The 17,455-nt window shown below is 52.2% G+C and overlaps 1 protein-coding gene across 3 annotated transcripts in view; it reads left to right on the plus strand.

The window, feature by feature from the left end:
* The window catches only part of POU6F1 (POU class 6 homeobox 1), a 19,104-nt gene extending 1,655 nt beyond the window's left edge, over window positions 1–17,449 (plus strand). Inside the window, exons 3-12 of one of the 3 annotated variants that reach the window (XM_005869245.2) lie at window positions 2,278–2,473; window positions 7,364–7,485; window position 7,960; window positions 8,472–8,600; window positions 9,116–9,375; window positions 10,038–10,166; window positions 10,779–10,982; window positions 12,784–12,925; window positions 13,158–13,326; window positions 14,481–15,653. In XM_005869245.2, the coding sequence (XP_005869307.1) occupies window positions 2,278–2,473; window positions 7,364–7,485; window position 7,960; window positions 8,472–8,600; window positions 9,116–9,375; window positions 10,038–10,166; window positions 10,779–10,982; window positions 12,784–12,925; window positions 13,158–13,326; window positions 14,481–14,826 (1,698 nt within the window). In that variant the 3' untranslated portion in view covers window positions 14,827–15,653. Of the gene's footprint in view, window positions 1–2,277; window positions 2,474–7,363; window positions 7,486–7,959; window positions 7,961–8,471; window positions 8,601–9,115; window positions 9,376–10,037; window positions 10,167–10,778; window positions 10,983–12,783; window positions 12,926–13,157; window positions 13,327–14,480; window positions 15,654–15,768 lie in introns of those variants that run through there. The other 2 variants (XM_005869246.2, XR_001362670.1) reach the window with 2 other exon arrangements.
* The last annotated feature ends 6 nt before the right edge of the window (window positions 17,450–17,455 follow it).

The raw sequence follows: 17,455 nt of genomic DNA on the forward strand, positions 1-17,455 counted from the left end.
TTATTGATTTTTTACAGAGAGGAAGGGAGAGGGATAGAGAGTTAGAAACATCGATCAGCTGCCTCCTGCACACTCCCTACTGGGGATGTGCCCGCAACCAAGTTACATGCCCTTGACCGGAATCGAACCTGGGACCCTTGAGTCCGTAGGCTGACGCTCTATCCACTGAGCCAAACCGGATAGGGCTCATTGTCTGTTTCTTACCAAAGTACATGGTCAGTTCACCTGACCAGGTTTAGTTACCAGCTAGGATTTCTCAGGGGCTTAATTTGGGAATGTAAGCCGTGACTTTATTATTTTTTTTAAATATATTTTTATTGATTTCAGAGAGGAAGGGAGAGGGAGAGAGAGAGATAGAAACATCAATGATAAGAGAGAATCACTGATCGGCTGCCTCTTGCACACCCCCCCACTGGGGACTGAGCCTGCAACCCAGGCATGTGCCCTTGACCGGAATCGAATTCAGGACCCTTTGGTCCACAGGCCAATGCTCTATCCACTGAGCCAAACCGGCCAGGGCCTAGGGGTTTTTTTTATAGATTTTTTTTATTGATTTCAGAGAGAGGAAGGGGGAAGGAGAGAGAGAAACATCAATGATGAGAGAGAATCATTGATCAGCTGCCCCTTGCACATCCCCTACTGGAGATCAAGCCCACAACCCAGGAATTGAACCCCGACCTCCTGCTTCATGAGTCGATGCTCAACCACTGAGCCACTCCAGCCAGGCTAAGCTGTGATCTTAAAAAGTGAAATTAAAATGTACAAATATGTATAATCTTACATGGGGAAATATTTGGACATTGGGTAATTTGCTCTTATTTCCTTCTTTTCCTGTGTTTTTTTTTTCTTTTGTTTGCTTTTTTTTGGGCGGGGGGCGTAATTTGCTCTTAATATTTTTTCTTGCTTATATATTTTTTCTAATTTTTCTACAATGACCATTTATTACATATGTAAACTTAAAATGTTTTTTGTTAATTTTTATCTTTTTGAGAGAGAGAAAGGAAGAGGAAGGAGAGAGAGAGAGAGAGAGAGAGAGAGAGAGAGAAACATGGATCAGTCGCCTCCCGCATGCACCCCGACCGGAGATCAAACCCACAACCTGGGTATGTGCCCTGACCAGGAACCAAACCGGTGACCTTTCAGTGCATGGAAAAATGCTCAGCCAACTGAGCCACACCGGCCAGGGCACTGAAAAGGAGAAAAAAGATGAATTTTTAAAAGGAGAACAAAGATGAACAACCCCTAAAATGTAATTGAAGTCCCTCATAGGTCAAGTTTGAGTCAGAAAGGCAACTGCTTGGGGGTTAATTTCCCTCCAGCTCCCCTGATGGGTCACTTTGTCACTTTTTCCGGCAGAGTCTCTGGCTGGATCCAGTTTTCAGGCTTAAGGAATGTGTTGTGTGAGTAGCTTCAGGCATAGGCCAAATGTAGGGGAGCTGGGCACAGAGCTTTTCAATGTACAGGGTCCCTGATTTTTGAATGGCCCAGTTGGAAGCATTTGAGTGCTGTAGTTAGAGAGCTGAGAGCTGGTTGTTTGAGCAGGGGAGGAAGGTCCTGTTCTGAGGAGGCCCAGGCGCCTCCCGCCTTGCTGGGACATGGAGGCTCCCTTCAAGGTCAGAGCAGGCCCACAGCAGATGGCACAACTGTAGCCACAGGGCACAAGCTCCAGGCCAGGGGGGTGGGAGAGGCTCCGCCTTCAGGATGCAGGAAGTTAGCTTGTAGGAAAATCTTGGCCTTTGCCCCAGAGTTTTGGAAATAAAGGAATCACGAGCTGAAAAAGTGACTCAACATTGTGGAGCATTTGTTCCACTGCTTTATCTCTGAAGATTTAAAGGGACGTGAAGCGGGATTTGCTCCTTGGCCCAGCTTACGCAGTGGATGCTGTGTTAGGGGCCCTCATAGCCACGCACCAATATCCTAGCAGCCAAGAGAACATCCTTGCAAGGCTGTGGAATAGACTTTTACCACGCCCTGAACTGAGTCCAAGAAAAGGACCAAGTAGAAATATCCTCCAGTGGTTTGGCTCCGTGGGACGTTTCCAGCTGTGTCAGGCCCTGCCCCCTGTCCCGTCCCCAAGGCCTTTCTCCTAGCGCTCCTTCTCTGGAGCAGGGAGCTGCAGCCTGCCCCAGGCTCTGGAGTTCTCACAGAGCACACAGTGCTGGGGGCAGGACGTCTACCCTTTCCTCTCTCCCGCAATCATACCTAGAGCTCTGGGCACCAGGCAGGGGGGTCTCTATGGGCCCTTCCCCCACAGTGTTCCCTGTCCTCTGTTTGCAGGTCATCGTGATGTCAGGCCATGAGACCATCCGCGTGCTGGAAGTTGGAGTGGATGCCCAGGTCCCTGCTGAGGAGGAGGGCAAAGGACTGGAGGGTGTGGCCGCCGAGGGCTGCCAGAGTGGAGGTCCTGCTGAAGCCAGTGAACCTGCTGGTGAAACTGGGCCAGACAACCCAGACTCTTCTGCGGAGGCAACTGGTACGAGGCCATTGCTCCACCCCGGTCCCTCTCTGTAATTCCCGGGGGAGCCAGCACAAGTCCTTGGGGCCTAGGCGGCTTTAGGGTCTTGTCGTCTTCCTGTCCACTGGACAGCCTTGGGCCATGGCCTGTACTCCTTCCTGGTCAGCGCCTAGGGCCATTCTGCACTCCTTGTCCCTGGAGCTTTAGTTCTGGTTCCAGTCACTTCCAGACCTAAACTGGGATGGATCGGGGTGAGGTGGGTGGAGAGTGGCAGGACTCGGCTGAAGGGGGTATATAAACCTCAGAGAGGGCTCCTAGTTCAAACCAGACCCTCAGCCCCAGTGCAGAGAGGACTAGACCTTCAGGATCCCACCAGCCCTTCCAACTTAGTACCTGCTGTGGAAAAGGTGGGAGGCCCCAGAAGCTGGGGCTGGGCGGGCATCTTACCTACCTTGGACTAAGGATGTAGGTTAGGTAGGACCTTGAAGAATGCCAGCTCCTTACTCCCAGCTGGGCTGGTGTGAGTCAGCCTGGTGGACTGATTTCTGCTGGCCTCCAAAGATGACTTGAGGGCATGAGCTTGATTCTTCCCCGTGGAAATGGATGTCTGATCCACCCACTCTGTCTCCCTAATGACCTGCAGTAGAGCTGTGCTAGAGGCCGGGTCTAGTACCAGGCACTGCTCTCTGACCACAGGGCACCATTTCATTGGCTTTCCTCATTAACACCTTACAGAACAGACATCTCCTGGTGCAGGAAGCCCGAGGCCTCCCTTGCCAGTTTCCCCAGAACACCAGGACTCATCTCCCCTTGTCTTCTGCGTATCTTCCCTTCCCTAGATTGGAGATCTGGGCTGGTGGGTGTAGGCTAAGAGGGGGAGCCAAGAAGACAGCAAAGGAGGACAGACAGGCTTCGGGGAACAGCAACTCCTTAACAAGGAAACTGCAGGACCTCACGTCCTGTGCTCTACCTGCAAAATAGAGCGCAGGTTCACTTGGGACCCTTGTAACTTGGCTTATTTCCCCCACTTTCGAATAAAGAAATGACAAGAGACATGACCCTTTCCCCCTGGCCTGGAAATGCTCTGCTTCCGTGTTGAGCCCAGGATGGGGCATTACCCGTGTTCCCATGGACCATGCCCTGAAGAGCAGGCAGGGAAGACAAGGATCCGTTGCCTCAGCCACCCTTCCCATCCCTTTCTATTGTGGGGTTGGAGCCCCTTTCCAGAAAACTTGGGAGGTTTCTCAGGTTTATCCACAGCGCCCTGACTTCCCTTTTTATCCTTTTAATGAAATTCCATATCTCATTTCTTCTGGTGTCTTAATCTGCCCCTTACCCAAACCTGCTCTCGGAAATAGATCCTGAGCCAATTATTTACACCTGAGCATGAGTGTCAGTGGTAATGTGCATCTTCTTTCAGAGGTTGGTATACTTAAGCCTTTCACAAAATTTTTCTCGATAAAGGAATCTGAATCATTGTCAAGCAGATAAGGGAGGTATTTTGATGCTGCTCCCTAAGAAGCTGCCGGCGTGGACTGTGGTCTTAATGTGACCTTGCTAGATATTAAGCATTTCTTCTTAAAACAAAGTACTGGCCGGCGTGGCTCGGCACTTGGGCGTCAACCTATGAGCCAGGAGTTCACAGTTCCATTCCCCGTCAGAGCATATGCCCACGTCGCAAGTTCGATCCCCAGTGTGGGTGATAGGGGGCAGCCAATCATTGATTCTCTCTCATCATTGATGTTTCTATCTCTCTCTCCCTCTTCCTTCCTCTCTGAAGTCAATAAAAATGTATTAAACAAAAACAAAGTAATAGGAAACTTTTTCAGGGTGGAGAAAAATCTAGTGATTTATGGCAGTCTAAATTACTACCCAGTCCTTGTCACACATACACAGTTTTATATTTGTGACCACCGAGGGTAGACTATGTAGCATAGCTCTGACCACTATATTATTTCAGATACCTTTTTCCTTTATTGACATAGATTCACAAACCTGTTCTGGTTTTGACTATTGCCAAACTATCTGTTTTTTTATTATCATAACCAGTGCTGTTTTGAATATCTTTGTACTGGTCTTTTGAATTTTCTTTTTCTTTGAGGTATAGTCCACCCAGATTCTTTTGGAAGAGAAATCAATTGTTTATATAGGGAGAAGTCATCACATGAAAAAATACAAACTCTTGCTATCAATGAGAGAAAACGTAACTGGCTATAAGGTACTGCATGCCTGTTAAGCCAGAAAACTCAGCAGTGATAAAAGCTAACCTGGGTGATGCTGTGGAGAAAAGGGACATGGTTGATGTTTCTGTGAACTGGTTTAGTCTTTCTGAAAAGCAGTGTAGCAGGAAGTGACAAAAGCCTAAATATGTGTAAACTCTTGGAACTCTTGGTCCTACTTTGGAAATATATTCTAATTAAATGAATATCTCATTTCTTTGGATGGTAAGCTTTATCACTCATGTTTATCATATTCCTATTTTCACTTTCCTTTTTATAATTCATTATATTTGTCAAGCAAAATGTTGTAAAATTTTCTCTTCTCTGATTTTTTTTTTCAGTAGTTGGAAATGCATCTCCTCTCTGCGGTGGAGTGAAATACTAAGTGTTTTCACTTAGTTCCCCGCCCCCCGCCCCGCCACTTAGTATTTTATAAGGCTTTTGTTGCTGCTTGCTTGTCTCTTTAATTCCTTAAGCAATCTGAATTTCTTTATTATGCACTTTGAACAGTACAGTCCTGAGTTAGATCGGTGCCTTTCCAGATTAAAACATGGGCTGGGAATGCGGGTATGGGAGGTTATCTAACTGCATGGTTCCCACTCTGGCTGTGTGCTGTATCACAAGGGAGCTTAAAGAAAAAAGAGATTAAATAGTGCAAATTGCCAGTTAGGCACATAGTCACGGGATGTAAAGTACAGCATAGGGAATATAGTCAATAATAATGTAATAACTGAGTATGATGTCAGAGGGGCACTAGACCTCTAGGGGTGATTACTTCATAGGTTATAAAAGTGTCTAATCACTATGATATACACTTGAAACTAATATAATATTGAATGCCAACTATAGTTAAAAAATTAAAAGTAAGAAAAAGAGAAGAGGTTACTGGCCTCCACTCCAGACATTCTGATTCAGGAAATCCATGTCCAGCTAGTATTAAGAGGCCATTGACCTGGTCTAATATCCATCGTCCAATACCTAGACTCCTTTTAATGTCTCGCCATCTATATATATAAAAGCCTAAGCGATCGGTTGACTGAATGACCAAACGACCGGTCGACCAGTTGCTATGATGCGCACTGACCACCAGGGGGCAGATGCTCAACGCAGGAGCTGCCCCCTGGTAGTCAGTGCACTCCCACAGAGGGAGCGCCGCTCAGGTAAGCGATGGACACCAGATGCTGGGCTCACAGCTGGCGAGTGACACTGCGGTGGTGCGAGCCTCTCCTGATCGGGTCTGGGCACGAGCCCGCGGCAGGCACAGTGGGGGCAGGATGAGCGGGAGCGGTGTGGCACCAGGCCCGGGCTTGGGCTCCTCCCCGAGCACTACTACATCCCTCAGGGGAGTTAGACTGCCAGTTTCGGCCTGATCCCCACTGGCCGCCTACGGGGATTGGGCCAAAACCGGCAGTCTGAAGCCTCTCCTGATCGGGACTGGGCACGAGCCACTTCGAGCACTACTACATCCCTCAGGGGAGGTTAGACTGCCGGTTCCGGCCCGATCCCCACAGGCCGCCTACGGGGATTGGGCCAAAACCGGCAGTCTGACCTCCCCTGAGGGGTCCCAGATTGCAAGAGGGCACAGGCCAGGCTGAGGGACACCACCAGTACACGAATCCGTGCACTGGGCCTCTAGTATATGAAATAATAACCCTTTTCCTCGTTGTGTGAATTCTTGGTGGGGATTCCCAATACCTCACAAATCAGGGTAGCAAGAGGAAGCTGTAACCTGGAAGAAAAGCTTTGGTTCACGGGAAGTTCCCTTAGAAACTCACTGAAGCTGCTCATCAGACTTCAGACCTCAGGGACTGGCAGAGAAAAGCAACCTGGCCTGGCTCTCGCCGGTTTTGCTCAGTGGATAGAACGTCGGCCCTCGGACTGAAGGGTCCCGGTTTCAATTCTGATCAAGGGCATGTGACTGGGTTGCGGGCTCTATACCTGGCCCTGGTTGGAGCGAGTGTGGGAGACAACCAATCGATGTGTCTCTCTCACATCGATGTTTCTCTCTCTGTCTCTCCCCCCTTCTTCCCACTCTCTCTAAAATTCAATGGAAAAATATCCTCGGGTGAGGATTAGCAAACAAACAAAAAAAGCTACCTGGCCTGGAGCGCCATTGTGACCCTAAGTGTGGCAAAGACATGTCCAATTTTCAGGGACTGTCATTTCAAGGACTTCATTCTTCAGAGTCCTTGTTGCTTCTCCAAGCCAGCACCTGCATCCAGAAAGTAGACTGCAGGCGGGTTGAGCGATGGTCCGGTTGCTGGATGAGCCAGGGGGAGCTGCTCCCATTGATGCTCTCTAGCTCCTTCCCGCCCAGACACCATGTTTCTTCCCTTCAGACCCCTCGACTGATTAGGTCATAGGTCACAGTGTTCTGTAGAGCCAGGAAATGAGAGATTGACACCTAGCTGTGCATAGGCCTGCGTTTTCTTCATCTAAATGTGGGAAGAAGAGGGCCCACATGCTAGGTCTGGCACAGGGCTGTCCAGCCTCCTAGTCTCACTAACGGTAGCATTGGGGAAGCTGCCTTCTGGGCCAGGGAAAGCCAGTGATTGGTCTCGGGTTATGCGGAAATACGATGTGAGGCTGAGAGTTGCCACTTCAAGCTGCAGACAGGACATTGTAGTCCAGTGACCCCTCTGCTCACACCAGGCTCACCCTTTGTCCTTTCTCTCAATGCCACATGAAGTGAAGTCACTCCCGGGGATCCCTTCGAGTCCTGCCCCGGCTGTCGCCACTTTCAGCCAACCCCCAAGCCAGCCTCAGGCATCGCAGACCCTGACGCCGCTGGCTATACAAGCTGCCCCCCAGGTAAGAGCCACCCCTGGGAGCTGGACACAGAGCAGTGGGCAGAAGCAAGACATGGGACCACCACCATGGAGAGGCTATGGGATCTGGAAACTCACGAGGCAGGACAGGGACGGGGCTGTGACTTAAGAGAGGGAGTCCCCTACTAGGCACCCCTGGCCTCTCCCCTGCCCCAGATCAGGCCCACTGGGAAGAGTAGATCTGCCTTTGCTAGGTAGTCTCCTTGGGTCCAGCAAGGATGGTAGAGATTACGTTAACTCCTTCATGGCACAGGCCATTCTGTTCAATGACTAAATGAGTGAATACCCTGTCCGTCCCTCCAGTGGCTGCCTGGAAGAGTTAATGCATTGTTCACAGTCCTCATTTAGAGCCAGGGGGGCAGCCCCAGCACAGCGGGCTGCCTCCAGGATCCTCCAGGCATGCTGAACTCCCTGTGACCTTTCGCTATAGGCACAGATTTTTGAGGCATCCGTCCAGGGTAGCCTCCATCAGAGCTTCTCAGAAGCTTCTGTGAGCCCTTGACCACTTGGTTCCATTAGCCCTTGCCCCCTGCTCTCTGGCCACAAAGTATTGGTCCTGTGGGCAAGGGCCCAGGGAAGGCTGGGGGACAGCAGTCCAGTGGAAGAGGCCCGTGCACCCTCTGCTGTCCTGTGAGCAAGGCCAGGTCCTGACCTCGATTTGGGCTGCTTCTCTGAAGACGGGCACCCCACTCAAGGTTGAGCCTCCAGCTAGGGCTTGTCTCTTCCCCGTCCTCATGCGGCCTTTCCCCCACTGCCCTCAGAATGCTTTGTTTGTGCTCAGCTGGGTCAGAGAGACCCAGTGTTTGCGCTGTCGATGTTGATTTTTTTTTTTATTTTTTCTTTTCTTTTTGAAATCTTGTTTGCTTTTGCAGGTCTTGACTCAGGAAAACTTAGCCACAGTTCTGACAGGAGTTATGGTTCCAGCAGGGGCAGTTACTCAACCTCTTCTTATCCCCATCAGTATTGCAGGTCAAGTGGCTGGTCAGCAGGGGCTGGCCGTGTGGACAATTCCTACAGCAACCGTGGCCGCCCTCCCAGGACTGACCGCTGCTTCTCCTACGGGGGGAATTTTCAAGCCACCTTTAGCCAGTCTCCAAGGTAACGGCAACTCTCCCCAGGACTGCACCAGGCCCCCCAACACCCACCACTACCATTCCTGCACGAGCGCTTGCCATGTCGGACTCAGAACCCGCAGCCCGCCCAGGGCGACAGCCCTGGAGTCTGGATCCGGTGTCCCAGGCACCCAGCCACAGAGCTGCAGCACCTCGGGACTCTAGGCCAGGACACCATCCGGCCTCTCTTACTTCAGCCAACTGTCTGAGACTGCCCCTCTCCCCCCACGCCAGAAGTCACCCCATGGCCAGCCTCCTGAGAAGGACTGCAAGAAGATGCAACTTCTGGTTTTGAACCTGCACTTCTCCAGGCCCAAGGGAGGGGGGATGAGAGAAGTGGGCGTGTGCTGCCCCCAGCAAGAATCAAGGGAATCACAGCTGCCTGCCCCCCTTCCCTGCTGCCCCAGCCCCCTCTGTTCTTGTGCCAGATCCCTTGGGATTGGAGCTGCTCTGGGCTACGGCTAGGCATTTGAGCACCTCTGTCTCTGCCTTGCTCCGTAGCAGCGGCCGTGCTGAACACCGCTCTGCCGGCACCCGTACAAGCTGCCCCACCGGTACAGGCCTCCTCGCCCGTCCAGCCCCGGCCACCAGCACAGGCCCAGACGCTGTTCCAGACCCCGCCCCCGCCGCTGCTGCAGAACACGCCCGCCATTCTACCGCAGCCCACTGCTGCCACCGCTACCGCCCCCGCCCCCAAGCCAGTGGACACCCCCCCACAGATCACCCTACAGCCTGCCAGCTTCGCATTTAGCCCAGGAATCGTAAGCTGCTGCTGCCCTCACCTGGGGCTGATCCGGGCTGGATCGAATCTTGGGCCCGGGTGGAACTGATGCGGGGAGGAAAGAGGTGGAGGACCAGGCCCCTGAATACAGCTGTCTTCCAACACGTCAGCGGAGACGGGCTCCCTCTGAAGCCTTCTCCTTGCAGCTGCCAGCCTGTCCATCCCAGACAAGAGCAGACAACCTCTGCCAAGAGGGCTGGGCAAATTCTCCAGAACCTGAGCCACTGGGCCAGCCTTGGAGGGTGGGATGATGTCTGGGGATTGCAAACTTGTGAGCTGTCACTAAGGTGGAGCTAGAGGCTCACGGCCCCTTGCCAGTGTCTGTCCTGGCTTGGCAGTGGAGCTGTTAGATGTGACTAGAATCACATCAGCCACTCCAGTCTGGCGCTTCTACCCTCCCAGGCCTGGCCTGAAAGATTAGCCAGTTACTCTTCCATGGCTTTGACCCCACCCTTCCTGGTTGACCCCCCGCCACCCATAGTGCTGGATACTATTCAGCTGGTAGACATGGGCCTGTAGCCCACATTCCTATCTGCCCCACATCCCTACCTCCCCACCCCAATGCCTGTGAGCCCTCTTCCCTCTGCCTTGGGCTTTTTCTGTCCCCTTGGTCTCTGAGCAAGGCTCTTCCTCCACCCACAGATCAGTGCTGCTTCCCTCGGGGGACAGACCCAGATCCTGGGCTCCCTCACGACAACTCCGGTCATTGCCAACGCCATTCCCAGCATGCCAGGGATCAGCAGTCAGATCCTCACCAATGCTCAGGGACAGGCAAGTGGTCACAGCCAGGGCTGAGGGATGGGGGCTGGGGACAAGCTGGCGGGGGCACTAGGACTTGGGCTGAGGGTCATAGAAACTCAAACAGGGTGTCGGACTGCTGTTCCTATCTCCTGTGTGGCCGCTCCCTGCTGATCCTGAGAGCAGGCAGGGGCATAGCCACTGCCTTGCCCTGGAGGCACCCACTCTAGTGGAGGCGAACACCCACTTCATTTATGGAGGACCTACTTCGTGGCCTGTGCTAGGTGCTTTCTCATACACCAGCTCACTTTGTTTTGAGTACAGATCTATTAGGGAGAGATTTTTATTCCCATTTTACAGGGACGAAAGCTGAGGTTCAGAGAAATTAAGCCACAGCTAAACTGTGGCAGAGCAGGTCCATCTGACTCCACATGCAGACCCATTCCTGCTCCATCACAGCTCTGGAGGTAAAACAAAGGAAGCAGCCCCCAGACTGTGAATCCTTCACTTTATTGAGGAAGAAACGGAGGTCCATAGGGGTTAAGTGATTCATCTAAATGCCTCCCCTACCAGTGTGGGGTTTGGGTTGGAGGTGGAGCTAGACACTGGCCTCACACTTAGAGTCCCTGCCTTGTTTCCTCCCAGGTTATTGGAACACTTCCGTGGGTAGTGAACTCAGCTAGCGTGGCAGCACCAGCACCAGCCCAAAGCCTGCAGGTCCAGGCTGTGACTCCCCAGCTGCTGTTAAACGCCCAGGGCCAGGTGATTGCAACCCTGGCCAGCAACCCCCTGCCTCCACCTGTGGCTGTCCGGAAGCCAAGCACGCCCGAGTCCCCTGCTAAGAGTGAGGTACAAGGGCAGGGGTTGGGAATGGGGGCAGGTGGTGCTATCTGGCATGGGCGGCCTCTCTTCGGACCATGGGCAGGACAAGATTATTTTCTGAAGCCCCCGAGAAAGCAGGTACCTCCCCAAAGTTTGGGGAGGTCCAGGGTAGAAGGCTCACATGAGTCACTATGCTCTGCCCGGGGAACCCCCCCCCCACGCTGACCCCCTACCCACACACACCAAAAACTTGTCCATGTACCCTCAGAAGCTAGCGCCATTCTGAGAAGGCCTGGGAGGAGTGGTCAAAGTAAACGGCCTTGATCAGCTCCAGGGTGGAAAAACTGCTAGAAATGCTCTGGGAGGTTAGTTCTGCATCCCCTCCCTCTTCCCCCTTCACCCCTCTCCCCCTCCACTCTGTAACTTTGATTAGTCACTTATTTGTTCCTTCTAGGAGCAGTTTTTGAGTGCCTGCTATATTCCAGGTGCGGAAGGTAGAGAGATGAATAAGATGCTCTTCCTAGCCTTAGGGAGCATGGCACTGGGGACAAGTACAGGCAGCCTGACAGAGACTGTGATGGGGCATGATAAGGGGACCCAAAGAAGGGAGCTCTCCACAGACTGGGGAGTTCCACAAGGCTTCGTAGAGAAGGGACATTGAGCTCATCTAGAGGGATGACTTGAATGAGAGAGTATTTTATCTTTAGGAAACTGCAAGAAGTATAGTGTGCAGGGTTCGCAAACCTGAGTGAGTGTCAGAACCACCTGGGGGGCTTGTTCCCAGGCCCCGCTCCAGACTTCCTTATTCAGTAGGTCTGGATGGGGCCCAAGAATTACTCTTTCTAACAAGTTCCCAGGTGTTGGGGCCCATGATCCTCCAAGGTGGGGTGCTGCTTCTCAGCTTTGTGAATAACCTCTTAGCCTCATCTGTAAAATGGAGATTATAAGAGGATCCACTGCAGAAGGTTATGAGTATTGAAGGACAGATTACATATAGGCAATTAACACAGGAAGCACTTGAAAAATAATGTTAACACTGTTATTAGTTAGTGAGGGGTCATGGAGGGGTTTTTAGCGAGGAAATGGCTAACTAAATGTACGTTAAAAAAATTTCCTCTGTCGCTAGAGGAGCCAAGAACTGGACCGTGGTGAGACTTGAGTCCTTGTCACCTGTTAGGAGGCAGCTTAAACAGTTAAAGCAAGAGACCAGGACCCTGCCCTAAGGCTAAGGCTCAGAGAAGAAAAAGGCAGTGGACTTGAGAGCTACCAAGAGGTAGAATCCAGGGAACGGGACCCATCCTAGAGAAATTTGAACTTTTCAGGAAGCTTTTTTTTTTTTTTCCACTTAGCACCATGACTCTGAGATTTTTCCATGTCAGTATTCCAAGGCAGTTAAGAATTATACCTTATTCTTTTAATAGGGAGGTCCCAGATGTCACTTGCCGGTTCCCTATTAGTGGATGTTTGGGCCTGGGAGGCTCTAAAAGCAGGTTAGGTTTCTCCTCTGAGGGCAGACATTTGAGAGCAGTTCTCAGGGTGGACACTTGCGGGGCTTTGACCAAGTGTATTGACCTTTCTGAGCCTCTGACCTGCCTGTTCACAGGTGGCCATGCGGCCCCTGCTTGGTGGAACATGTTGCTGTGCTTATTTCGGAGGGCGTTATCATTGGGGGGTGGTAATAAGTGGGTTCTAGTCTTGATTTTTATGGGGCCCAGGGAGGAGTGTAGACGTCATACCATTTTTGCCCCTGTCTCTGGTCCATGCAGGGACTCCGACCCCCTGAGCTGGGCAGGTAGGCAATAAGGGATTGTTGGCTCTCTTCTCATAGGTGCAGCCCATCCAGCCTACGCCAGCCATGCCCCCGCCTACAGTGGTCATCGCCAGCCCAGGCCCAGCGGCCAAACCATCGGCCTCTGCTCCCATCCCAATTACCTGCTCAGAGACGCCCACTGTCAGCCAGTTGGTGTCCAGTAAGTGGCCCCTGAAGGAGGTTGTGGAGAACGGGAAAGGCATTTATTTAGACCCCGCCCTTTCCTCCATTACTTGTCTTGGTGACAAAGTAAATGAGGGTCTTAAGGGTATGTGGGCCTTTTGCCAAATGTCCTCATCCCTCTGCACCAGGCCAGGCCAGGCCAATAAGCTAGATCAGCAGTGATGATTATGTATCCTCTGCACTCACCCCTGCTCTCTTCTCTGGCCTAGAGCCACATAACCCAAGTCTGGATGAGGACGGGATCAACTTAGAAGAGATCCGGGAGTTTGCCAAGAACTTTAAGATCCGGCGGCTGTCTCTGGGCCTCACACAGACCCAGGTGGGCCAGGCTCTGACTGCAACGGAAGGCCCGGCCTACAGCCAGTCTGCCATCTGCCGGTGAGTAAGGCTCCCTGGGCAAGGTCAGGGCCTGCTCAGGGGCCTGCTGCCGCCAGGTATTCACAGGACCTGGTGCCCCCTTTATTCCCCCTTGCTCCTGCCTTCTTCCAAATAAGGAAGGCTGCTTTAAGGATAAGATATGAATACCTGTAGTAGCCAAAGACTGACCAGGTCCTCTGATGTTTATCCTCCAATCCTGAGCACATAGTCTTCATATATATATATTTCAGAGAGGAAGGGAGAGGGAGGGAGAGAGAGACAGAAACATCAATGATGAGAGAGAATCATTGATCGGCTGCCTTCTGCACGCCCTCTACTTGGGATCGAGCCTGCTACCCGGGCACATGCCTTTGACTGGAATCAAACCTGGGACCCTTCAGTCTGCAGGCCAATGCTCTATCCACTGAGCCAAACCAATTAGGGCAAGCAGATAGTCTTTTTCTGGGAACCCAAGACCCTAATCCATTAGGAATCCTAGAGGGAAAGGAGTACAGCTTATGAAATTAGTCACAAAGGTGGGAACTTCAGTTCTGGCTTAGCTCTCAACTCTATCCCACCACCACCCTGTCATGCTCTCATCTCCCCGTTTCATAAGGCATGACCCTAAAGTGGTGTGGCTGGCTTCTGTGTGCAGCGTCTAAGCTGGTTCTGGTGCCAGTATCATAGGAGGGGTAGTAGAGGGTTTCCAACAAGAATGAGGCTCAGTATGGCCACAAGGTTCCATCTGCCTTCCAATTCCATATGCAGACTAGAGAGACTTTAGACTCACTGCTGTGTTGGGAAGTCTGCAGTCACATCGGGCTCTGACTTAGTGATGCTGCTAGGAGAGGGTAACTAGAGGAGGGCAGGGCTCATGACGTCCACTGCCCTGTCGGGAGACCTCTCAAGATAGCACCTCAAAGGACCTCACTTATCTGGTGGTGAAAGTTCTGGAATGGTTGTCCAGGCAGCAGTTGCACTGTTATCACTGCACTACTGAACGAAGGCCATGGGATGGTCCCTCTGTTATGGTCTGGGATACAGGACAGTCCGAGAAGTCTGGGTTTCACCAAACCAGAGGGGTCTTGGTGGGGGTGGTGAGGAGCAGAGTGCTCACACCCAGGTGTGGGGAGTAAGACACTCACTGTCCCTTCCTGGGCTTGGGTCACCTACAGGTTCGAGAAGCTGGACATCACCCCAAAGAGCGCCCAGAAGCTGAAGCCGGTGCTGGAGAAGTGGCTGAATGAAGCCGAACTCCGGAACCAGGAAGGCCAGCAGAACCTGATGGAGTTTGTGGGAGGGGAGCCCTCCAAGAAACGCAAACGCCGCACCTCCTTCACCCCCCAGGCCATCGTGGCTCTCAACGCCTACTTTGAGAAGAACCCACTGCCCACTGGCCAGGAGATCACCGAGATTGCCAAGGAGCTCAATTACGACCGGGAGGTCGTACGGGTCTGGTTCTGCAATCGGCGCCAGACGCTCAAGAACACCAGCAAGCTGAACGTCTTTCAGATCCCTTAGGGCTCGGCCCCCGGCCCTGCGTTCCAGCACTTTGTACTTGTCCCTTGGCACCTGGCTGCAGCCACAGCTGTGACAGCACCGTCATTCTGGTACATGTGGCTGTGCTTGTCCTGGGTCTCGAGACTCCACCGTGTGCATGCCCGTCAGCTGCCTCCCTCCTGTCCCCCACATATTGCACATGGTGGGGAGGGCAGAGGGGCCCACTGAGACCGCCAGGCCCCAGGCTGGTCATGCCGAGGGAGGGGATTTGTGGTGTCACTTAAAGAAGCACTTTGCTAACGTGGTTTTTGAAGGGTGAATTCTGGTTGGGAACCAGAAAATCCCCGTCATTGGGGCAGGGCTGCAGCTGCCCCTAAAGACTGGCCATTAGCTCTTGTTTTCAATGGCTCCTCTTTCCACCCTCTCTTCTTTGCTCCTCTGTGTAGTGTGGCAGGTATGGCAGCTCGTCCAGTAGAACCGCAGCCTCGCCCCTTTGCCTGCAGGCACACTATGCCCTGAAAGGACTCAAGAGACACAATTCTGAAAAGTGTGATGTGCTGCTCAGGTCAGACTCAGTGTCTGCCTTGACCTCAAAGTCAGGAGATTCCACAGCCCTGGGGCCAGGATAGGTCACCTCCTCTCCCACCCTCCCTGGTTCTCTGGAGGAAAATTGCACTAAAGCAGAACCTTTTCTTTTGTAATCCATGTTGGAAGGAAACATCAGTGAACTCTAGCTGTTGTGAAGTTGACCTAGGCCTGTGGCAGGTTGGGAACTTAGTAAATAAGGCCATTCTTCCAGATTGTAATCCAATCTCTGCCCAGGACCACCCCCCCGCCCCCAAAAAAAACAGTTCAGAGAACTTGCAGCCTGGAAAATCCCCTTCCCAAGTAAGCAGGCACTTTGGAGAGAAACAAGGAAAGAAATACTGACCCTCTTGTCCTCATATTCTTCCCCAACCCAAGACAGGTCTTCTCAGAAGGCAAACGAAACAATAAACCAGACTGCAAGGCCTGGGGCAGAGGCCAGCACCCAGCCCAGAGAAGTCTCTTGTGGAAGGTGACTTAACTCTAATTTTCTCTGTAGCTTTAAGCCTTGGGTACTGGATGAGAAATCTTATTTTGTCCCGAGTCTTAGACCCTGTGTTTGTGTAAGAAATCTCCCCGGTACTCCGCTGAACCAAGAATATCCCTGGGACAGGAGGGGTTTTGCCTCTAGAGAGGGTAACTATGGCACATTGGGGGTTGGCACCTCATCCGAGCTCCTGGGTTTCCCAGCCTCACTGTGGCTGGACAACCCCTGGAACTCAGCCTGTGACTCCAGGAAGTCAAGAGAGCACCAAGAGGTTGGCGTAGATGAGCCCAGCCTTGCTGTATAGAGCATCCCTAAAGGGCCACAAGCCACGGGGTCAGCCACCCCGTCTCTTCACTACTCTTGTCCTTACAAAGCCAGGTCTCTAGCAGCTGCCTTCCCCTGCACCTCGCATGGTACCCCTGAGGAAGTGACTGCCGGCAAGAACACATCTCCAGCTCTGCTGGCCACTGGCAGCCACCTCCTAGCCTGGCCTTCACCCGCATGCTGTTTCCTTTCCTGCCTGCAGCTGGTCCCTCCCAGGCCCTGCAGTGCCAGCGGGGCCACCCTCTTGGTAGCCCTGCCAGGGGGAAGACAGTTGTGTGTCAAATTGCCACACGTACACACACACTCCCGCCCCGCTGCATTGGGACCAACAGGCCTGCCAGAGTGAGGAAGCTGGTGGGCATCCTGCCCGCCCCAGTTTCCCAAGAAAAAATGTCTCCAAGGGGAGGCTCCACACTCAAGGTCAAGGTTATCAACCTGTCTCGGTGAGAAGAAGGGAGGAGTATTGTAAACACGTTTTCAGTACTAAAGTACTGGATGGAGTTTAAGGATTCAGTGACTTACACGTCAATAAATTGGAGCGGCAGTTTTCAACCTTTTTCATCTCATGGCACATAAATGGATCACTATAATTCTGCAGCACACCCAAAAAATATATTTTTTGCCAATCTGACAAAAAAGTAGGTATACTTTTGATTCGGTCACACCGATGGCTATTGTTCTGTGTTGTCATTTTTAAATTTGACAATCTAAGGGAAAGGAGGTCAGTGCCCCTGACCAAATAGTCAAGTGGTGCATGTTTAAAAAATGTCTGTGGCCCACTGGTGAAACTCTGAATGAGAGAGAGACAGCTTTTCACCCTCAAACACTTGCGTTCAGATATGCTTCCTTCCAGGTGGGTCATGGTGGGAACCCTGGGAGTCGCATATAATCCAGGCTGTGCCCAGGGCAGTGGCTCTGCAGGACGCCATCTGTCTGGTGTTAGGGCAGGAAAAGGATCATGAACTGCTGCCGGTCTAAATTAGGCTGGGCCTTGCTGTCTCAGCTCCTCCCTCGTCTAAATCCGTCTTCCAGAGGCTGAGGTAGAGCTAAATCGTTTTCTCCTCTACAAGAAGAACGGGTAGGTCTTTCTGAAGAACAATACCAGGGTCGGAATATTTGCAGGCTGAATTCCCCAGGCAGGAGAGCGTGGGGTGTCCCTGAAATATGCCCAAAGCAGAGCTTACTGGCCTGCAATCTCTCTCCTGCTTCCCCACTGTAGGCCACCACCACCACCTCCCCCTACCCCCCCCCCTC

This window comes from Myotis brandtii, unplaced genomic scaffold, assembly GCF_000412655.1.
Source record: "Myotis brandtii unplaced genomic scaffold, ASM41265v1 scaffold29, whole genome shotgun sequence".
Lineage (NCBI taxonomy): Eukaryota > Metazoa > Chordata > Mammalia > Chiroptera > Vespertilionidae > Myotis > Myotis brandtii.